This window comes from Aedes albopictus, chromosome 2 (genome assembly GCF_035046485.1).
Source record: "Aedes albopictus strain Foshan chromosome 2, AalbF5, whole genome shotgun sequence".
Classification (NCBI taxonomy): Eukaryota; Metazoa; Arthropoda; class Insecta; order Diptera; family Culicidae; genus Aedes; species Aedes albopictus.
In genome coordinates this window covers 101,389,215-101,413,908 of record NC_085137.1, presented here as the reverse complement: position 1 = coordinate 101,413,908, position 24,694 = coordinate 101,389,215, and the positions used below count along the sequence as shown (strand labels likewise).

Sequence of the window (24,694 nt, the reverse complement as noted above, 5' to 3'; positions counted from 1 at the left end):
GTTCACATCGAGGAGTTCCGAATTAAGCTTTGGTCATAGTCTAAATCCATCGTCAAAAAAAGGATGCCCAGCCCACGCACCTGTCCTCTTCCCGTGCGGCCAACCGTCGGAATGTGATCATAATTGAGCAATCCAGAGCGCTGGCTCCCAGCTGATACCGTTCCTGTTCGTCCAAGCAAGCATCATCCAGAAACTCTAATCTTCCCGATAGCCGTTTCTCGCAGTGCTCGTCAAGATAGTCCAAATACTTCTCGTACAGCTCGTCAATGTAGGCAAACGGATTGCTGGCCGATGAACCGCCAATGTCCCGTTGGTACAGATCTGAGTGCACCTTGGGCAAAGTTTCCTACAAAAAAAAACATATTTTGGTTTACTTATGTTAAAGCATTAATCATTATCAACCGTTGCGTTCATACCTTTACCAATAGTTGCATATCCAGAACCTGCTTGAGAGCACAATTCCTCGGTAGGAATTGATAATTGATTGAACTACAGGTACGTTGATGGATTCGATTTTTATCCTTCTGCGTAGAAAAACATCAAACGTTTATCAATAACAATATCAACACCGAAACGAATGGAAAAAGGATCAAAAGGGATTTCAAACACTGCATTCATTCTTTCGATATGTGTTACCTTTTTCCTATCCTTCCGTAAAGTAAGCAGCTTTCTGTCGTGGTCCGCCTCGTAGCAGGAGAAATCCTTCAGCAGGGATTCCTTTATCAGGTTCATAAATACTGTTTTTCTCCTGGTGAGATAAAAAAAAACTGATTGTTATATTTTGATTCAAAGAAGATAAAAAAAAGCTGACGCTTTTCTGGGATCATACTCTTCTTTGGTCCGTCCGTCACGGGGAAAGATGTCTTTCAGAATGCGGTTGAAGACGGATTTATCCCGCTGTTCGTCGTATACGATGCGACCATTTTTGCAGAGCTTTAAATTGTTCTGCGGGGACCCGATGAGACCTTTGATGGCGTTCAGTATTCGGATGGGTTTACTGGAAAAATATGAGGATATCTATGTATATTATTGATATCAGTTATAAGACAAAATCGGTTATGATACGAAAAACTATAGTCTTTTGGGTTGTTTCGTCGCAAAATTTCCTAATCCCCAGAGTAATCCCTGGAGTAATTTCTAGAGGAATCACTGGAGGAATTCTTATTGAAATCTCTGAAGAAATCCCTGTTAAATCAAATTCCTGGAGATATTCACGGAGAAATTGTTGAAAATAAGTTCTGGGGGGATAATCTGGAACAATTTCTTGAAGAGTTCCAGCAGAAATGGCTTGAGAAATTCTTACATGAATTTTAGAAGAATTTCCAGCACGAAAATAATTCACAAGAGAAATTCCATAAGCAATTCCAAGTGATAATCTCTTAAAAATACTATGAGGAAAGCCAAATGGAATCTTAGAATTTAATAAATAATAATTGAATAATTCCTGGAGAATTTACATAAGGCAGTGGTGCTGAAACTGCGGCCCGCGGGCCGCATGCGGCCCTCGAAGCTTGGGAATGCGGCCCGCACAATAATTTGGAAAATAGTTGCCGAAACTTGATCTTTCTTGTCTATAATTTGCGATAATATCAATTTAGAATTACATCCCAAATACTTCTCAATAATTTTCCATGATTCATGAAAACATTTTAAAAGGAATCAATCATTTTCCTAACAATCTCTTTCTATCCTTTTTTTAACATTCTGACCAGGTTAAACCGAGATTAGGTTAAAACAAATACAGTAAATCGCCAATTGTTGCACACTTCATGATTTTCTTATGAGGTGTGCGAATTTTAAAGGTATGCAATCATTGAAGATTTACCCTAATTATAAATAGCATCCAAATCGAAGCTGTGCAAAACATCAAAGTGTTTAAAATTTTAACATTTACTGGAAAGTTAGCAATTTAATCAAATAGGGTATCGGGATGCTTCGTTGGCATAGTCCCCTCGTTCGGCCTATCTCAACGTTAACCAAAAATTCAAACAAACACGCATAACTGGCTATCGGAAAAGCTATGCGGCAAACAACTGTAACATTTCGTTTAAATTTTAGCACTTTTGAGCATTAAAAATGAATGAAAATGTCACTTTGTTTAGCTTTTGTAGACGCCATGATTCTTCGGCTTAGTGGGTAAGTCTATACACATGATCATAAATGGCATGATTCTGGAACATTTCGAACTGACATTTTAATAACTGAACATTTGATGCGACGGTCAAAGACGCTATTTTGAACTTGTATATTTGTTTTCAACGTATAATAAATATTTTACAAGTTGAATGTGGGCCGAATATTGAGGACATTTTTTCCACTATGTACCCAAATCTTGGCCCATCAGTAAAGTGACATCAACAGCACCGATAAAGTGACGTCAACAACATTGCTTGCGTAAGAACCAGAAAGAACGAACAGGAAGAAAGATTTTGTGTACGGTGACTGTGAAAATATAACACATTAATAGGGTTGCGTTGTTTTCGTTAATAAATTAAGAAAGAACTTAAGTTTAAGTAATTTATTTACAGTTTTTTGAAAATTTGGCTCCAAAATGTAATGTACAAGTAAGATTGGTGAACAAACAGAGATAATACTTCAGCAGAAATATTGAAAAGTGCAATAATAAGTGGTTCTAGTGCATGGAAAGCAATAGGCCTACGTTGTATCCACTAATAGGCCAATTTTTGTACCATAGACAAACGTTGCATACCATCGCATCGAGTCTTTTCAACTTAATAAGGTAAATTCTTGAATATTTACGTTAGTTTACTTCCAATTGGGGAAACATGCATTACCTAGAATGTGTAATAGGGTCAACATATTATTTCTAGTGCTATTAATTCATGAGTTATGGTCAAAATTGTCAATGCGGCTTGCAAATTAGGCCAAGGAATGGTACATATACCCTATTTACATCAATTTTGTTTGACACGAAATAAGTTATAACACGATTTTTGCTAAATTTTACTTTTATATGCAGTTTTATACACAATTTTTGAATTTTTAAGCCGGACTTCATTAAAATTTACCAATGGATTGTATTTTTGATGTCCAACACGTTTTCATTGGTCTAATTAAGATCTATGAGGATAAAGATGAAAGTGCAAGATATTCTTATCGAGACTATCCGAAAATCTTTAAAAAATATCGAACATTCTTAATATGAGAGTGATTTGAGATTTCCATTCACTGAAATGATGGTTTTTATTCTGCGGCCCGCGGCTTAGGCAAAAACACCTAATTTGGCCCGCGAAATGCTTCAACCTGAGCACCACTGACATAAGGCATCCATAGACTTTTTTTTTTAAGAAATCCTCAAAGGGTTATGCGGAGGCACCCCTAGATAAATTGCCGGTAGAATTTCTGGAAAAAATCCGGAAGGAATCCTAACAGAAATTCCTGAAAGGATCCCTAGGAAAGTCCCTGGATAAATCCACGGAGTAATTATTGGAGGAATCTCTAAAGATATTTCCGGAATAAGTCGAAATTTCTGGACGAATCCCCATTTTGTAGATATTTTGAAGATATCACAGGAGTTATTCCAGAAATAAATCTGGGTAATATCTGAAGGATATTTATAGAAATACTCGAAAGAATTCCTTGACGAACACCAACAGAAATGCCTGAAACGATCCCAGCAAAAATTCATGGAGGAATCCTACCACAAATTCCTAAAGCGCTTCAAATAGTAATTCTTGGGAGGAATTCCAAAATGAATTTATCGTGCTATCTTTGAAATAAAAACCTGAATAAGTGTCCCTGTAAGAATCCTGGCAGCCATTCCTGAAGGAAATCCATAGCATCCAAGGGGGTTTCCAGAGATCCCAAAAAAGAGCTTCTGGGGTTTTCAGGATCCATTTAAGATCGTTCGGTCTGGTTTCGTTGGCTTTTTATTGGGAGATTTGGAGGTGCTTTTGATAGAATTTCAAGAGGCGTTTCAAGAGATTTTTAGGTGCGTTCCAGGGGGTCCTGGTGCCATTTAAAGTCGTTCCAAGGATTACAGCACCATTTCAAATTGGTTATGATGATTGCAAGGGCGTATCAATGGGATTACGGAGGTTTCAGGGGCGTTTCGAGACATTTCAGATTAGGGTAGTATCAGGAGGGTTCACCCTTATATCAAAGGTATTTTAAGGACAAACGTCTTGAAATCCCGCTTCAAAAGTGCATCAAAACTTCAGACGCACAAATCTCACGAAGCAAGCTTCAAACAATAGTGCATTCCATTTGTCTGTTCTTGCTCACTTGTAATAAGCTTAAAATAAGATGCTCAAGTGCGCTGGTTTTGTTTACGAAGAGATTTGTGATTAAGGGCATTTCAATTAGAATATAGAGATCTTAGGGACGTTTCAAGGCATTCCAGAGACGTGCCAAGAGGTTCAAAGTAATTCCTGAAATGCCTTCAAAATTTCCCCAAAACCCGCGGACCCCATGTAACGCACCCGGGCCTCTTCAAGACCCCCGAAATACACGGACAATTGGTCACGATCGGTGAAGTACTAGAGTAGTTTCTGCAAGGAAATGATACATAAAGCGTGGGTATTATGATGCCTTGTCTAATTTGATGCTGTTTGATCAAAACATTCGAAAACTGTGTTGGTGTTTTCCCCTTTTCCAAAGTTTTGCTCAAATAGCATCAAAAGGAATCATAATATGTACGCTTTTTGTACCATTTTCTTGCTGAAACAACTCTAGTACTTTACGGATCGTGACTAATTGTCCGTGTATTTGCCGGTTTATAAAATCAATGAACTATAAATCTAACGTGACAAATTTATTACAGAATGCTTGATAAAGATCCAATATCGAAATATTGGAGAAAGAAATCAAAGAAGCTTTTGATTTGCACGGGAAGACTGATACGCCGAACTGATCCCCCCAAGAGTATAACTGCACCAGTCGTGATAAAAGCAATTAATTTTCAAAACTTGTTAAAAGGTATAAGTCTCGGTTTGGTTCTGGCCGAGAATGATCTTGAAGCAAAGAAAAGTGGATTAATATTCCTAATTTTATTTATCTTCTGTGTTCACTGGTTTGAGGCAGTAAGGGTTCCGATGCATGGTCAATCCCAACAAACATTATTGCTGTACAAGATTTGAATAAACAGCTCTTAAGCTTGATTTTGAACATTTTGGGTAAATATGATGTTATTCAGCAGTCATTGTGCTTGGGATACTGGTATCATTACTTGACGTTTTCGATAAGGAATCCGAATTTGACTGGCAAAAGAGCGCGCACAAGCGAAATCTTTCAATCAGAATCTTTCCTTGCGATTGAATTGAAAATGACTACTGTAACAAAACCGAATACTTTATAACTTCTCGATAGTGGTAAAGTAATACGGCATGCACGGTCGCGCACCTGAAAGATTGGGAACCTATGAACTTTGACTTCCTAGAGTAATGTTGCCTTCGTTGTGGAGCGGACCTGGTGTGGTGGTTAGAACACAAGACTATCACGCCGAGGACCTGGGATCGAATCCCACTCCCGACATATTCACAAAATGTGGGTTCTTCCTTCGGAAGGGAAGTAAAGCGTGGGTCCCGAGATGAACTAGCCTAGGGTTGAAAATCTCGTTAATACAGACAAAAAAAAAGTTGCCTTCGACAAAATTGTTCTGCAGACCAAGGGCAATCTTATGATAAATTTGTTGAATCGAAATTAGTCCAAAAGGCACTAGTGTGTATTCAAATTACGGAATGAAAGCTTAAATATCTTTATATTCTAAATGCATAGAATGTTCGTGTATTCGGCAAAAATGTTTAATACATCAAAATCTATTTGATAATAAAAAATATGCTAATGTTTTTCTGCAAGCTGGCACGAATAGATACATATTCGCTCAGCATCCTAGACACCCTAAGCGACAAACGTTCTCAAAAAAGTAAACTTCTTTTGGAGTGAATGTCTTGATGCAATATAATGACAAACAATACCAACACTTTTATTTGATTGATAGTTTACTTCAGAATTGACTCATCAGGTGGCGAAAGTATAGCTTCAACGATTACATATGGATAAGACTTCCAAACCACAGTTCAAAAAAGTAATATACATTTGTTAGGTACTTGATATCTCGATCGAGAGAAAATATTCTAAGTTGATGACTTTGGCAGATTTATTTATAGGGTGGGGCGGGGCAAGATGGGTCACCTAAGGATGGATCACCATAATTTTGTAAATACAAATCGTATTGGTTTGTATTCGTCCGCTACTCTTTATTACACTAGTTAGCTATGTTGAAAGTCGATAAAAAGTTCATTATATGCAAAATATGATGTTGAACAAGCAGCAGGGTGGCCACTCAGAGCGGCAAATAAAATTCCCAGTTTTCCCGATAGCTTTTTGAAAATTTTCCCGATTCTAAAATAGAATGATTTACAGTGAAAATTAAACGTAAGTTACTAAGAAAAATTTAAGAGAATTCATATTGAATACTTTCAAATCCTTGGATTTACCATAGTATTCATATGAACTTGAAAATAAGTTATGTATAGTTGGTCTCGTATCCAATGATGGGCATTGAAGTTACGACATCTTCATTAAAAATTCCTTAAATTCATAGATGATCAATTTGTACATATTATACAGTTGTTTAAGCAAATAAAAATAAAAAGGATAATCCTGGGGGGTCGACATTCTCAGAGAATACACTATGATTATAGGATTTACGAACTTATTATTAGTGGATTTCTTAGTAATATTCCATCAATCTCTTCTAAAAAAAATCTTGGTAAGTTCGTTTGGGAAACTAATAGGCAATAACAGAATGCTCAGAAAAAAAAACATTCTGGATGGACTTCTGGAGGAATATCTGGAAAGATTACTCGTGAAAGAATATTGGAAACGTTTTCTAGGGAAATCTTCAGTGTTGTATTTTTAATGGTCATTTTCAAGATATTTTAATACAAAACCAGTGGCGAATTTATTGGTAGCGTAAATGGCTACTGCAGAAAGTCAGGCAGTTTACTTAGGCTGAAATCGTAAATTCTAGGAGAAATTTGAGAAATCAAAGAAATCTCAGATTTTGTCTGATAATCGTCTAGCATTCAGTTATTTCATCAGCGATAGCAATATGAAGTTGTCAGAGATTTAATTTCTGATCACATTTTAAGATATGTCAGGAATTTCTCCAGGAATTCCTAAAACAGTGGTGCTCATCCTGCGGCCCGCGGGCCGCATGCGGCCCTCCAAGCCTTAAGATGCGGCCCGCGGAGTACTTTAAGACGAATCGAAGTTTTTGAACGATTATTGGAAATAACTCGTTAAATTCATTAAGAAATCAAAATAAAAAAAAATTCTGATCAATTTCACAGTGTTGAACACAAAAAGAACAATCCGTTCTGGTAAGATTCGAATCGAAATCGCAACTCCGAAATATTTCGGTATTTCAGCTAAGTCACGACGCCAGCTTACAGTTATTTATAAGTGGTACGAATCAAATGAATGTTTGTTAAAAATGTAATCTTGAATCATTTAAAAATTAGTTGCAGTTTTTAAGCGCAGCCAATGCAACGCTGAGCAAATATTTCACATTTCGCCTTTCCGAAGAACATACAAACACAAAGCACGAAGTTTTTGACAAAATTCTCAACAAATCTCAACTTGATTGCCAATATTGGTTCATTTTCACTTACGAATCCAATTTGAATTGTCCAAGCGAAACTCCTGAATGAACTTAAAGAAAAAAATCTCAGGCGAGATTCATAAAGCGTCTCCTGTGCCCTTTTGGAGAAACTGTTGGATACATTTTTGGAGAAACTCCAGGAAACATTATTGGAGAAAAATTTTAAGCAACTCTAAGCGAAATATATGGAGAAACTCAACGAGAAAGTTGTGGCGATAATGCATGGAAATTATAGGAGCATCTCCTAGAAAAAATGTTTTGGTGTCACTCTATCAGAAATTTCTATAACAACTTTAGAATAAATGCCTCGAGCAACAAAAAGAGAATTTTCAGAAGTAATCACAAACAAGATTCCAGAACCAACTGCATCAAGACACAAAAGATGCTTAGAACGCCTGAGGAAAATTTGAAGCAACTTATGCAGCAACTTTAGAAGATAATGTTGAAGAAACTTCCGGAAACAATTGTTAAAAATCTAAATTTTGAAGAAATTTAATGATGAAGTATTGCATCAACTTTAGAAGAGACTTATGGAAAGAATTTATTAAAATGTTCAAAAATCTCCTAGAAAGTTTTTGGGAAAATCCGGAAGCTATTCTAGCAGAAATTCTTGGAAACGAATAATGAGAAATTTCTGAAGTAACTTCAGGGCAGTTCCAAAGGCAAATCTAAGAGGTTTTCTTGGAGATGTTCCTAGAGAATTCTAGAAAAACTAAAAGAAACTTCAAGAAATTTCTTGAAAACCTTCTGGAACAACTCCACAAGAAATTTCAGGAGAAAATCCAGCAAACCTTTTTGGAGCGATTCAAAAGAAATTCTTGTAAAAGCTTCTTGACAAGTTCTTGAAGTGGCTTCAAGGCAATTCTAGGGGCAACTTCTAAATTGTTTGTTTAAATTTCATTTTGAAGCTCAAACGTTTTTCTCAACCAAACTTATGAATCCAAATTGAACAGTTCAGATTTTTAATAAATATACTTCAGAATTGTTCTTTTTGTTGTTTTTGTGCATCGATGTTTTATGCGGCCCGCAGGTCGATCCCGAATTGCAAATTTGGCCCGCGGTATCCTCCAGCCTGAGCACCACTGTCCTAAAAGATTAGTTTTTGAGTAAGTATTTCCCCCAAAATGTAAAGGCAGATTCATTATTTGGGAATTATTTATTTCCATAAATCATACAACTATATTGCTGCAGATGCTTTTGAATACTCACTGGAACTCCCGCGAGAATTTCAATTGGTAGTTTGACTAGAAACTACGAATACTCAAAATTCTTGAGAATTTGCTGAACCAAGAGTTTGACCTGGGACTAATGCTAAAGCTTCGCCAAAAAGAGATTCTCCTGATAACTTACACCGGTTTTCTCCGAACATTTTTTTATCTGTATTAACGAGATTCTTAAACCTTAGGCTAGTTCTCACACTTTGCGAGTTTGTCGGGAGTGGGATTTGATCCCAGACCTCGGCGTGATGGTCAAGTGTTCTAATCATCACACCAGGTCCGCTCCCCCTCCGAACATGTTTATTCACAATCAGCACATCCAAAAACTTCATGTAAAACAACAAAAATCTTTCAAACAAAATATTAGAAATACATTTATGAACTAATAGGCGTGCTTTGAGGAATTCTATCAGATACTAAAAATCCCTTCAAATATTCTTTCAATTGTTTTTCACTAACCATTTTTATATTGTAAGAATGTTTTCACCAATTACTTATCTAGATTTTCATAATATTTAATTTTAATTTTTTCTTGAAGCAATTCATTCATTCATTCCAAATTTTATCCAAATTTCTCAAAGACTTTTCGCTCAAAGGACAAAGGCTATATCAAGTATTCTCTTAGAGATTGTACAAGGATAATTTATTAGAAAGTAGTTATAATTTTTGTTATGTTTTATAAAACTTTTATAGGACGCTTGATGTTTTCTGGAACATGTACATCCTGAAATGCATAAGTGACATATGAATCTATAAGTATTAGAATGTGTCTCATCCAGTCTGTTCTTTAGAATATCTTTGAAATTGTTCAAATTGTGATGTTAGGTAACATCACTATGATTAACTTTGATTGTCATGACTCGACGACAAGATATTAATTTACAAGAATGGTTTTTACGTCAGTTCACTCATAGTTCAACAGTTGTTGACTGCATTTCTTACAGATTCTCGTACTTCTGCTTTTGGAGACTGTACAAATTTTAGAATATTGGAAATTCCCGGTGGCTAGCAACAATTCCCGAGGTTTTCCCGACTTTTTCCCAGTGGTTTCGAATTCCCGAGCTTTTCCCGGTTTTCCCGAAATTCCCGACTGGGTGGCCACCCTGAAGCAGTTTTAAAAAGTGATCGATTTTGCGCCGTGAAAAAAGTGCGGGGCAAGATGGGTCACCTTTTAAGTAATTCACATTTTCTCAACGAAAAACGTCAAAATATAAGATTTGTTCCGCATTCATATATGCTCCATATCCATACTAAGTAAACAAGAGCTACTAGGTAGTAAACATTTTATAAATTTATTTGGAATATAAAAAAAAATACGATTTGAGTGGTCCTAGGGCGACTTGAAAATCAATGTTTTCACTAAAAAATTATCATAATTTTATGTTATAATTTTGAGCGTTCATTACGCTTGATTGAAGTCATTTATGAGATAGTCTTGTAATAAAAAATAAACAACTTTTGAATGCTCCAAAAATACGTTCAAAATTGAAGGTGAGCCATCTTGCCCCGCGGCCGTTTATATGGAGATTATATGGAATGTATCGCATAAGAAAAATGACTAAAAACCATTTTATTTTTTTATTTCCGAAGAGAGTGAGTAATTTTTTAATCAATGCCCAAACTTTAGTACAGTAAAACCTCCATGAGTCGATATTGAAGGGACCATCGATTCAAGGAAATATCGAATAGTGGAACAAAATCCTTTGGGAAGCTTTTTAGGGGGATTACTATGATGGTCCCCCTAAAAAGCTTCCCAAAAATTATTTTTCAGTATGGAAAAAATTACCTTCATGAGTCGATATCGAGTCAAGGAACATCGACTCATGGAGATTCGACTGTATATTCATGCTGGTCATCTAACAAAATTATTAACATAATCAAAACATGAGTAATGCGCTCGAAAATGGCACTGACACATCTTACCCCGCCCCACCCTATATATCTCCGATGCACTGCAACGATTGATGATGATAAAAGTGTCGATTTTATCATTTTCCAGGATTCTTCCAAGAGATGGCTGTGTATGTGTAGACTAAACTCACGGGGGTGAATCGTCGTCACGAAAAGCACTGCCCGTTTGATAGCTCAACACTAGCGAACCTGGTGGTGGAAGTCAAGCTTTAGCCTGCAGCGAGCATAGGGAGGCGACGTAGCACGCTTTGATGATTTTTTATTTTCCCAGGGAAATTCATTCCAATCTAGTTTTCCAAGTGACAATTTCACGACTTCCACCTCGAAACTTCACATTTGTTCGAAGATACACATCTGTTCTGTGCTAAACTGGACTAGAAAACGTTTAATTTATTACACTTAATATTTCATAACGGTGCAAGTGGATTTTCAATCTCTGAATATGAAGTACACTTGAAAAGCTCTTATTTTTATCTTTAAATAGTGGAAAAAGTTCTTTGGTACCAAAAGATTGACAATCTACTTGCGCTACTCTAAAATATTTAAAAGTCAGAAAAAGAAGAAACGCCTTTCAATTTTGTAGAACATTTCATTACTCTTTCTAAATAAAAAATAAATAAAAAGTTGATATCGTGATTTGCGAAAACTTTGGGCCACCCTATTTTAAAATACTGAAAAAATGTGCAAAAATATAAAGAAAATTTCTTGAGGTTAGCATATAGCAAAATCTATTAGTTTAGGCGTGAAACTATTCGACAAAATTGGGACGACTCTGGAACGGTGGTGTATGACATAAAAAATATTATTTTCGATCAGCCATTAAAATTTTTGTTCTACGTAGAACATCGAATTGTGGAGAGTCGAATGTATTTACAAAAACCAGTCCTGTTCAACGAAGTAGGTTGAACTTACTCGAAATTGCTGCATCCTGCTCTTACCCATTTGTTAACAAACGGGTAAGAGCAAGATGCAGCAACTTCGAGCAAGTCGCTTCTACACTTTTCCATCGCTAGGCTTCGATAGAAACTAGGAGAAAGTACATAGATGTCGGGCACAATCTCCTCGAAGCTACGAATATAGTCCTCAAGAGCTATTTTGGTTGCATGTTCAGCAATACCTACTGCGATGAACAAAACAAAATCTTGACAACACATGATGATAGATCCGACACACGATTATGGGACTTTTATGGAACATAAAATTCGATATGACAAGTGACTTCCTGGTTAAACCTAAAGATATTTCGGATTTATTTGCACGGCGCAACCACAGCGGTGCTGTTATAAAATTACACTCGGCGAACCCACAGTGGGTTCAATCGTAGGTCAAAATTGGTTTGCAGAGAACGAGGGTCACCACTTATCGTAAGAGACAAGGCATTGGATCGCCACCTCGGAGACGGCTTGTTGGTTTTTCGTTCCGGTCGGGATAATTTCTCTACTTCCTGGACATATCATTGAGCTTACCAATCAATATACAAATTTATGCAATAATTGCTGACTAAGAAAGCCCTTTAATTAATGACTGTGGAAGTCTTCAAAGAACACTAAGTTGCAGCAAAAGCGGGCAAAGTTCCAGTGGGGACGTACAGCTGGAAATAAGAAGTGTGATCGAGAAGAAATCCAAGCCAAAAGTGTGGCGCTTGCAAAAACCATGTAAATGAGATCAAAATAAAATTATTAGTTCTGTAAATCTTGACCTTTATTGCGGGTAGATAACCTTTTGGAGATGGGGTCGATATCTACCGACCTAAGATTTACCAACGAACTCAGAACTCAAGTTCCGACAATTAAGTCTAAACACTCTTGGATAAATAAAGTTGGTTTTTTGCTAGATTTCATATTTATGACCACCGATATTTGAAGCTGAAGCCACTGTACAGCCCGGGTGATGACGACGCTCGGCCAGGAATGAAGGATGATCAAAAATAAATATATCCGAATATATTTTGTAAGCATGGGTCGTGGATGCGTTGTGTGCGATGCGATGTAAGCAGCGTGCGTTTGTCGCAGTTCTTGTTTTGGATGTTATGGCGTATTTTTAGGCACACTCATCTGGAGAGCAAAGGTGCGTGCTAAAATTAATATGTTAGACAAATTTTGACTGCAGGAGATGGTTGAGGAGATGTTACTGATACTGAAGCTGATGTTTGAGCAAAAAATAGCAAGTTTTTACAAAAAAATGTCCAGATTACTAAATATTGTCCAACATATTAGCTTCGGGTTATAAAAATTTGGGTAAGTTTGGCCATCATTGTGGTAACAGTGTAAATTAAATTTAAAAAAAATGATCGTACCATCTAATAGAGGGTTTCAAAACATTGGTCGGTAGTTTTCCATCTTGATTTATATGAATTGTTGTATAATAACAACTGTTAATAATATCGTCAGATATTTTTCCTTATTTTGAACAAGGTTTTCGCTTTATGTATTTAGCTTTCTACAATTTCAGTTTACGCTTGGACTTGTTTCGCCTTTGGTAGGTAAGCCAACGATATCCAATGATACTTACCCAGAAAACAGGTCCAATGGGCAATATTTGCTGACTTTTTCAATCATTTTATTTCGCAACTGAAATACAAGGAAATAAATAATACTTTCACATGTTGCTTAGCTATTCCAAAACTAACACAAACCTTAGAATACTGAAACAAACAAAACCGACATTTCGCCATGCTCGACGAATCGACCAGATGATCGCCATCCCAGCAGCCGAACAGCTGTTCCCGGGTAAATCCATCGCCGTAGCAAAGATCGTCCAGGGACCATCCCTGTTTAGGCTTGATCTCCACGCAGTACGTGTTCTGCCAATATCCTCTGACGGGGTCCTGAAATAGTAACAAAGAATGTGACCTGTCAGATGCATTCAATTTACTAAAAACATTCCAATAAAATGCACAGGGAGAATCTTTTCAAACCGTCCGTCCCACCATTAGCACGTTCGAGAAAGTTTGCGTCATTTATGTCAATCAAACTAAACTGCCCTCGAGTGGCAAATATTTACCCTTTAACGTTAGTCGCGCGAAAGATTTTAAGTAAATAAGCTTGCAATGAGACGACGTAGTCCACGAGGGTCATCCCATCAATGGGTGTTTCAAATATTTGGCATAGATACACGGATGTTACACGTTTACTAACTTTTCAGCAATCAAGTTTTTAGAGAAAAAAGAATGAGAATATAAAACAGGAAAAAATATATTAGGATAGTATAACAAAGAAGATAGAAGGTATACAGTAGTGGAAATGAGATAAGAAAGGGATCACGTAGTGGAAGAAAGATATAAATTGAAGAGAAGTAAACGATAAAACAACACAAAACGTAGAAGGTAGACGAAACAAGGTACAAGATGAAAGATGTAATATGTAGTACAGGAATCAGCGATACAAGATGCAAAAGACATAAAAGAAAAGATTAATACATCGAAAATCAAAGTTGTACGAGAAAAAGAGAAAATGTAAAGTATGACACAGATAAGATAGAGGACAGACGATAGAAGATTAACAAAGAAATATACTAGTTGATAGTGTCCACTTGACTAAAAAATGGATTTTCTGTTTTCGTTTCTAAATCTCTCTAATGCCAACGTCTGCTTGCCTATGTGTCCAGTGTTGATCATACAAAATATTTCACGCCACTGTGACATCAACAGTCGATGCGACGACGTGGTGGCCAGGGCAGCTCTGGGTGTTTACTCTATTTTAAGTTTATACTCTCGCTCGAAACGACGAAAAGATTGGCGATAAACAACGAGACAAGGCAAGTATGTACCTCTAGAGACAGAGCACCTACCTACAATGGTCTTCCACGGCCTATCGCCGTTGATGATCGCTGCCGTAGCTCAATAAATAACGTCGACGATAGTGTTTAACTTTGAGCGTTTTAATATACAAACTTTTGTACGATAGATGCCGTGACGTACATGCATCTAGAGGTGGAAATACACAAGGCAAAATAACCATTCGGAGGTCATTTCGAAATGCATCTTAATGAGATGTTATATGCGAAATCGGATTATTACATCTCAACGTTATCAGCTTAATGGACGATCGTGTTTTGCAGACCGGTTCGATTTGGGTAATCGATTTCAAATGCGTCATTTGAAATATTTGTTTGGAAGCAGCAATAAAATAATTAAAAACAAAAAACAGTGTTGAACTATGTTTTTTATATAAAATTTGAAACAGGCTCCTCATAATTCTATTTATCGCATTTCCTTAACATTCCAGCCTTATCTTACACATAACCTTCGAAAAATTCCAAGAAATCATCAACCCGAAGGAATCGCCTCAAAACAGTTACCAATTCTTGGAAATCGACTGACGGCAAAAGCAATCTCAAAAACAGGTCACGAAAGGATACCTCTCCGAATAGGATCCTACGTGCAGCAATTCAAAAAACATCTGCCTTCATTATATATGGCTGGAAATTTAATGTCGGTATTTCGCCTTTCGTCACCCTTTGCTCTACAGCTTATCGCGTAGGTACAGTGTCGGACAAAACAATAAGACCACCAGCCATTTTTCATACAAAATGGCCAAGTTTGACGATCTGAAGCTCGGTTTCTAGTGAACCAATTTGGCTGAAATTTTGACAGCCGCCATGGAGTTACGTGAATTTTGATTTGTATTTGATTGATTGAGTTCTGTTCACAACATCAAAAGTTACAGATATACGAAACGACAAAATAATAGGACCACTTTCAGATTACCATTACCAAAGGATATTTGAGAGTATCTGATACTTGATGATTGATGAACAAATACTAAAATTAAGGATGCCATTTAAACTTGGGGATATTTTTATTGAATTGGCAACAAATAACCATCACAAAAATCTGATGTTAGAATTTTGTCGCACCGTATATCTGTAACTTTAGAAGTAGTGAACAGAACTCAATCAATTTAATACAAATCAAAATTCCCGTAATTCGAAGTCGGCTGTCAAAATTTCAGCCAAATCGGTTTACCAGAAACCGAGTACCATATCGTCAAACTTGCCCATTTTGTATGAAATAGGACCGCTGGTCTTATTGTTTTGTCCGACACTGTAGGTATATTCCACAGATGGAGGTTATTTTTTTCTGTTGAAAATTTCGCTCTTTCTTTGGTGTTGTTTCTACACTATATCAAGAATGAACATGAAGTAACATGCACAGCACCGGATGCAACGCGAAGAATGGCTGGTAATTCAGCATTCGTCGTTTACATAATAACTTTATGTAGTAGATATTGTGCTACATTCAAAACTTGAAGTGTTTTTTCATAAATTTAAAAAGTTTTCGGAAATGTGAGCCATTCTAAAAATGTTCATGTTACACTAAGTTACACATTGTGAAAAATTCGATAATATTATTTATTAGAGATGTACATAGTTGTATTCTTTGGCCTTTGGCGAAAAATATTTAACGATACAAGTTTATGATTTTCGGTTCGATCGATTTGATGATGTTTTTGGCAAAAATACAAAAGAAGAGTTTGTTTAAAACATTTAAAATTTTGAATTTATTATTTTTAATCAATCTAATTTGATGATTTTTATTTAACATACAATATAATTTTCCGTAATTAAATTGCTTTGAAAAACATACCAAAAAAAAAGCAAAAGAAGCCATCAAAATGACACTGATGAGATCTCATGATGCTCTATCACATCAGTGCACTATAAATGTTAATTCATCTTAGGGACAGTCCATAAACGACGTAGCATTTTAGGAGGGAGGACGGTGTTCATGCAATTGCTAAGAGTCATGTATTAGGTATGGGGAAACACGGTACGAGGGGTGTTTAAAATTAGTGAAAAAATGTAATTTCTGGATGCTCCCTTAGGACAATCTTTATCAGTTAAAATAGAATGTTATCTAACTCTCAAACTGCTTGAAGATAATAAAGTCAGGAGGGCAATAATCGTAAAGATCCTTGCATTCGTTCAGCTGATTTATGATTTTTGTTCAACAATAAAACTGACAACTGAAATAAAAACAAAGGTGCCAAATTCCAATGCACAATACTGTGTATAGATCACATTTGAAATATTGGGAGCTGAGATATTACACTTTTGATGATTTTTCTGTCTAAAAATTTGGAAAAAAAACCTATGCGAGACTGTTTTGTTGAATGGTCAATATCCAAATGCGTAGCTTCATATGTCAGCTTTTGTTACTCTTGTAATAATTCACTACTATCAGATTAACCTTCACATACCCGACCCCCGAAAACTCATTTTTAAAATGCTGTCATTTCATCAATTTTCATCCGATTTTTTTTGAAGTCGCCCTTAATAGATCATAAATTGGTGCAAGTTTATTATACTCAAGTGATCATGTAATATCCGGAATCATTCCGGAGATATTCCGGATTGTACTGGGGTCAGGGGGTGTGGGAGGGGTGTGTTTTGCCAAATGACTAAAAGGGATTATTTCGTGTGTTATTGTGTTTGAGAGGCCCCTGCGGAACCTGGTTCAGGTGTTCCGAAGCGGCCATATCAGTTGCTACGTACTTCAGTCATTTTTGCCTGCCCCTTCTCTTGAAATCATGAAGTTTGATATGTCACACAGCATGTTTTAGTTGCAAACCAGAATGTCCCCGATGTCACTCCCGTGGAACCTATGCTAGATGTTCCGGGATGGCCATATTAGTTGATACAGACTTCAGGGTGTCGTTTCTGACTCAGTCAGAAAAAAAAAATTCGAAATCATGAAGTTTGATATGTCGCACGACATGTTTTGGATGAAAACCAGAAGTGTCCCCAATGAGGCCTCCGCGGAACCTGTCACGGTGATCCGGATGGGTCAACTTATTCAAATCTGAGTATCATAGTTGTGTTTTATTGTTCGCAACAAAAATTCCGCTGAAAATCGATGGTTCAAACACAATAACACACGAAATATTCATTTTTAGCCATTTCGGCACCCTACATGACCCCAGTACAATCCGGAATAACTCCGGAATGGTTCCGGATATTCCATTGCCACTTGAGTGTAACAAAGTTGCACCAATTTATGATCGTTTGAGGGCGACTTAAAAAAAAAAAGTTGGATGAAAATTGACGAAATGCTAGCATTTTAAAAATGAGATGTTGGGGGTCGGATACGTGAAGGTTAAACTGTCCTGATTGAAATTTAAAAAAAAATGCACATTAATTGCTCTGGCGAATTTTTATTGAAAAATGCTGATAAATAGTGACTTCATCAAAAACAAAAACGGTTCTTGGATCAATATAAACGCAATATTTGAGAAACCTATCTCTACCCTTGAAAAATGTCTAGAAGTCCATGAAAAAATACAAAAAATGAAAAAAATTAGGAGTTGTGTATCACAAACGAGCTTTTTCATGGTGCGTGTACTCAGTACACTACGCGACCGCTCCCGGGTTAAGGGGACTTGAGGGAGTTTCAAGGGGTTGTCAGAGAGATCAGAGAGTCAATGTATTTCAAGGCGTTTCGGGAAGATTTCAGGTGATTCCAGGGGCTTCTGAGGAATGTGGGAGTGGTTTCCAGGCATTTTAGAATGCTTCCAGGAATGTTCCAGAAAGTTTTCCAGGTGTTTCTATATGTTTCAGGGGGCTTTCAGAGAGGCTTTAAGGCATGTCATGGCGATTCCAGAAGTTTCAGTTGTTCTCAGGCCGTTACGAAGTGGTTTCAAGAAGTTTCCAACGAGGGGTTTCACAATCTGTCAAGGATTTCTGAGAGATTTTTGTGGCTTTTATGAGGATTTCAAGGGGGTTCCAGAAAGAGTTTTAAGAGGATTCCCTCGATTCTTTCCAGTAAACTCACTTTTATCACCTTACACCTCACCTTAGGAAATTTTTTAAAATATTTTTAATTACAAATAAATTCTGTTTTGGATTTTCAAAGGGTTTCAAATCATGTCATGGCGTTTTAAAAGGTTTCAGGAGTTTTGGAAGTGGTTTCAGAAAGTTTTTAGTGTAATCAACTAGTTATTTGGGGACTATTCTTGATAAAGTTAGAAAGATTCTAGTAAAAGGCGTAATTATCCGATAGCCCAGGCGTTTTCAAACTTTTCCAGCTCGCTCGCGACCCACTTTTAATAGCAAGAGAATTTGGCGACCATCCTTGTGAAATTTTCTTTAAATAGTAATTTCAGTATATTCTGATTATGCACGCAGCAAAGCGTGTGACTGTTAACCCTCTAATACCCAAATTTTTGATTTTGATCTAAATATCATTTTTCGTCATCTAAAATCGATTTAAGCATGTTTTGTAAGATGATTCTTTTTAATTCTCGATTTTGTGAATTTCGGTTTTTGATTTTTCTAATTTTTATTTTTGAACATCCCCTCACTTTTATATTTTTCCTGGAAGCCTTTTCGGGATGCGGATTTTTTGAGACGAAAACATTTTAAGATTTTATGACTATTGTTGAAATATTAATATTTAAATTTTTTTTCATTGATAAATTTATTTTCCGTATAATTTTAGGGAAAATAATTTTAGAGTGTATTCGACTCCCTTAAACTATTCTACTATATTAGAATGATTTGGGAAAAATTTTAAATATGTGATTTAACTGCGAAAGCAGTGCAAAAAATGTCCGGTGCTAATGAATCCTGCACGCGGTAAGTTGCGCCGGAGCCAGTTTTCAATTGATGAACGAACAGTTTAGGAAAAAAATGCCTGCATCATCAGGCTTATTGATTTTTATCTTATCATAAATATCTTCACTACATTCTTCTTTATCAATTTCGGCGCAGAAGTAAATTGTATCATAGAGGTTTAACGGTGGTTCTGCTGGCATTCTATTTAAAAAAAAACTTTTGACTTGTTGGAGGAATTTGCATAAATTTGCGACTTTTAATATATTTTGTAGTTTTGAAAAGTTTCTTAATACTGAAACTACTTTGAAGCTGCAAAGATAACGTTTGACAGAAGCTTCGATGGAAATAAATTTAAGAGAAATTTAAAATGGTCTTAAAGTAAATTACAACTGCCATACAGATAGGCATCCGCGAAATGCGCGACTTAAATTAGACAAATTCGCGAAAGTCGCGACCAAATTTCAAGGATCCGCGAAATCCGCGTCGTGGCACATAAATCCGCGACAAATCCGCGAAAATCGCGATTTTCGCGAAAACCGCGAAATCCGCGACTGTTGTAACAGCCCTGGATTTGTAACGATTCAATACAAAATAAACAATGACTTCTGAAAGGTGACTAAAACATCAATTTTTCAATGATTTAAAAAAAATGTAAATACGCTTTAAAAGACACCAAAAACTATTTTGAGATATACAGAACAGTCCTAAATGTCAGCCAAAAATATAAAAATTTTGATTGTCCACGAAACAAAAAATACAAAAATGCTCAAACTATACCCCGTCTAAAGGCGGGGTTGGGTATTAGAGGGTTAAAGACGCAATTTTCTTGCCTTTAGTTTTTTGGACGAAAACAAAAAAAGCCAAAACTGATAGGGAAGTGGAACCATCTCGGCAGGGGTCCTATTTTGGACACTTTGCTGCTATAACTCAGCCAATTCTGAACCAATTGACACAATTTTTAGAACGCGATGTACAAAATTTCAAGTTAATTGGTTTGCAATTGACTGAGTTATAGCGAAGAGTGCCCAAAACACCGGCCGCTGCCCAAGTGGTTCGCTACCCTATGTTGCGGTGTATTCGCACGCGGTGGAATAGAGTATCCCATTTTTGGCAACACGGTAGTTTATCTTGCTGATAGGGCGGAGATGTAGATCTAGGTAGGATGGTAGGACAATAATCAAAACAAAACAGAATTGCAAAGTGATCAATATATCGAGTTCGAAGTCAATTCGATTTGCTAAAATTAATTAATTATTTTGCTACATATAACATTGAATTCGACAGTAAGTACACTTTATTACTGATACTAGACACTTAAATATAACAAATAACACTTAAATTGTACAGGAACACGATTGATTACACACGATTAACGTTGTTACGACAGAACGGATTAAATAGTTACACGAAGGACAAGTAAATGTAAGTAAAATGTAACCTAAATGAATCTGAAAACGAATTAAAATAATGAATGTCAGCTTATAGCTAACTCATACCCCAAAGACAGAGTTTGCTAATAGGAGGTCCGAAGAAATCCGTACTTGTAGCAACACCCTATATACACTGAAACCTCTTTTTATGCATACCGTCTACCCCCGTTGGTTTGAACGACACCTCATGCAAACCAACGGGGTTCATTTTTTAATTTGAACTTCTAGTAACCCTGTGGGCATCGAAAAACACACTGATGGTAACCCTTTTTGCTGTTTTGTTTTGATTCTGCGTTCCGTTTCACCCCGTTCCATAAGCAGAGTGACGTTTGAACCATTTTTAGTTTGAACGATGTGCAGATTAGAAGGGGTCAAATTAAAAAGTGTTCAGATTAGATGAGGTCAAACCAACGGGGGTAGACGGTATTATTTTTATGCATTTTTAATTTATGAACCTTTTTTTATGCCCTGCATAAAAAGAGGGAAAGCTACTCAGAACCAATATTGACGGTAACTATTGCAACGGCGGCCAGGGGGTGTTTATAGAGATGAGCAAATGAATGTCACATGGGAGTTTCAGGGCTCCCAAGGGGTTTTCGCGGGGTACCAGGAGATCTCAGCGGGGTTTTCTTTAGTATTGCAGAGAGTTTCAGAGGATTTTCGGCGGGTTTTAGAGGCCTATCAGGTATGTTTTCCGGGGTTTCCGAGGGACTCGCCTGCGTTACATGGCGTCCAAGTGAGTCTTAGAGGGATTCAGATGCGTTAGGCAGGCGTTTTTGGGGGTCCAGATGCGTTACATAGGATCCGGGGGATTTTGGAGGCATTTCAGGAAGTTTCAGAGCATTTTCGGCGAGATTCAGATGCGTTTCGGAGGATTTTTCGGGGGTTTCGGAACGTCTCAGATGCGTTATATGGGGTCCGTGGGGAATTAAGGGGGATTTTGGAGTATGGGATTCAGAGGCGTTACGGAAGCGTTACTGAGGAGTTTTCGGGGGTCTCAGGTGCGTTATAAGGGGTTCGAGGGGGTATTAGGGGTATTTTGGAGCCATTTCAGGAAGTTTCAGAGTATTTTCGGCGGGATCAAGAGGCGTTACGGAAGCGTTACCGAGGAGTTTTCGGGGGTTTCGGAGCGTCGCAGATGTGTTACATGGGGTCCGAGGGGGCTTAAGGGAGATTTTAGCGGCATTTCAGGACGTTTTCGGAGGTTTCAGAGCGTCTCAGGTGCGTTACATGGGGTCCAAGGGGGTTAAAGGGGGATCTTTGAGGCCTTTCAGGAAGTTGAAGATGATTTTCAGGGACCCCATCCCAAAATGGTGAGTGATATGAAGATGTTCTTGAAACCCCCTGATACGACCATGATTTGAAATACCTCGAAACGCCCCTGAAATGCTATCATACATCCACGGGGGTGAATCTTCATCGCGAAAAGAACCGCTCGTTTGAATGCTGGACACTAGCGATCCTGGTGGTGGAAAGCAAGCTTTTTGTACAGCGAGCATAGGGCGGGAGCGAGGCACGCTTTGATGATTTTTTATTTCTCCAAGGAAATTCATTCCAATCTAGTTTTCCAAGTGAAAATTTTACGACTTCCACCTCGAAACTTCAAATTTGTTCGAAGATACACATCTGTTCTGTGGTACATCCCTAATTTTTTATATAAACGCCCTTAAAATGCCTAAAACTCCCATAAATTCTCCGTTAAAAGGCATCCCAAATCCCCTGAAACAGCCCCCTGAAACGTCCATGAAGCCCCTTGGAACACCCTTTTCTGGGCTCTCTTGGAAATTTATGGAAACCCCCTTAGCCCCACCTAAACTGCCGCAATTCTGCAAAGTGACGTAAGCGACATTGATAGTTTTGGCCCATTTTTTTGGTTATTATGCATAAAACTCTTGCTAATCCTCAAAGTTTCTTTCCATATATGGTAGATTACGACTAGATCTTGCATTCTAATACAGCAGGAATACCACAGTGTTATTTTTACCCCAGATATTATATTATATATACAGGGTGTTAGGTTCGTGAGTGCAAAGTTTTTAAAGGGTGATGGAGGACCATAAATGGTGCAAAAAATTGTTCTACGCATATGATCAAATCTCAACCGTTACGTAGTTATTGAACTTCCCATGTTTTCGACTCTCATTGCCTTAACTAGCTATAACTTGAAAATGGTCAAACTCGTCGCAGTTTTTTTACCCTTATTCGAAAGATTTTTGAATTTTATATCAAATTGCATCTTTGAATCGATTGGTTTAATTAAATAGCTAAGTTTTCTAGAGCAAAATAGCTTAAAATAGTGTGTTTTAATTTGTTTTTGTCAATTATATTTGAACCACGCGTAATAAATTAAAATTCTTGTGGACCCTTTTCCACTCTACAATCTGTTCTTTGACATCAAATGTCCATCTCTTATCGTCTTTTTGCAATTTCGATTTAAACATCGCATTTCAGGTCATAAATTTGCAACTGTCAAGGTAAGCACTTTTTTGCGCACTGTGCCGCACATTTAAATCGAAATTACAAGAAAAACGATAAAAGCTAGAAGTTTGGTGTCAAAAAACGAATTGTAGAGTGGAACAGGGGCCACAACTTTGCCAAAGAAAGAAATTTTAATTTATTAAGTATGTTTCAAAGATAATGGACAAAAACAATTTAAAACACACTATTTTGAGCTATTTTGCTCTAGAAAACTTAGTTATTTAACTAAACCAATCGATTCAAAGATGCCATTTGATAGAAAATTCAATAATCTTTCGAATAAGGGTCAAAAAAATTGCGATAAGTTTGACCATTTTCAAGTTATAGCCAGTTAAGGCAATGAGAGTAAAAAACATGGGTAGTTCAATAACTACGTAACGGTTGAGATTTAACCATATGCGTAGAACAATTTTTTGCACCATTTATGGTCCTCTATCACCCTTTAAAAAGTTTGCACTCATGAACCTAACACCCTGTATAATACCAAAAAATATCGAAATTTTAAATTGCGCTTACGCCACTTTGCAGAATTACGGCAGTAAAATGCCCAGGAGGAAGACCTGTTCTCACGAACTAGATTCCCTCATTAAAGCCCAAACTTAATTTATGCATAAATTTCCCTCATTTTATGTTATTTTTTTTTATTTAAGCACATTTTTAATTTATGCACCCCCAGCCGTGTGCATAAATTGAGGTTTTAGTGTATAGCAGTTGCACAACATAAAATCCAAAAATTTAAATGTTTTGATTGATGTCAACTTGAACATTCTGGTTTTGTACATAATGAATTTCTGGAATCTGATCAAACATACAAATTTATTTTAAAAACTCAAACCAAAGTAACGAATCGCAATCAACAACTTGAAGTCATCGTTTTCAGAACATTTCAGAAATTTTGACGGAAGTTCTAACCAATATTGAAATTCTCTCAAAACTTCAAAAAGGACAAACCTTATCTCTAAAAATATGGTTGGATTATATCCCTCTCGTGACAAACCAGAACAATTGTGCTGTCGAACAATAACAAGTTTGCATATTTTGTTTTCATCTGTTTAGTCTTTGTTTTATGTGATGTATAATGTTTTAGTAATTGAACTATTACTTATACTTGTATGTGTGCAAACAAACGTTTGTTTACGTTGCATGTGGGATTTACCACAACAAGTTGAACAAAAAGTGGACCGGAAAACATGAAAAAGTTTGATCTGTCGTATATTTTTTAATTTTCAATTTTCTAAGTAGTGAAAGGAAGAAATCAAAAGATTAAGCGTGGTTCTTCCAAATGAAGGATAACAATTGTGGTTTTGTTGGGGAATCTAAGTGTGCTGGAGAGCTAAATTTGTGCAATTTGTATGGATATTTCATTTTGTTTTTGCGCCGTCCCGAAAGGGATAGGGTAAACGCTCTCTTAGTGGAGGTAGTACCAATAGTGGCGGTAGTGGCAATTTACCACTATTTCGACTGCTCGTAAATGACAT

General features: G+C 36.8%; 1 protein-coding gene across 2 annotated transcripts in view; it reads right to left on the bottom strand.

The window, feature by feature from the left end:
• LOC109419740 (inositol-pentakisphosphate 2-kinase) overlaps positions 1-24,694 on the bottom strand; it is a 401,201-nt gene that overhangs the window by 3,789 nt on the left and 372,718 nt on the right. For both annotated transcript variants that reach the window (XM_062850148.1, XM_062850149.1), the window contains 6 exons: positions 13,391-13,582; positions 13,267-13,325; positions 830-997; positions 637-748; positions 417-524; positions 81-346 (listed from right to left, as the gene is read on the bottom strand). In XM_062850148.1, the coding sequence (XP_062706132.1) occupies positions 81-346; positions 417-524; positions 637-748; positions 830-997; positions 13,267-13,325; positions 13,391-13,582 (905 nt within the window). The remainder of the gene's footprint in view (positions 1-80; positions 347-416; positions 525-636; positions 749-829; positions 998-13,266; positions 13,326-13,390; positions 13,583-24,694) is intronic.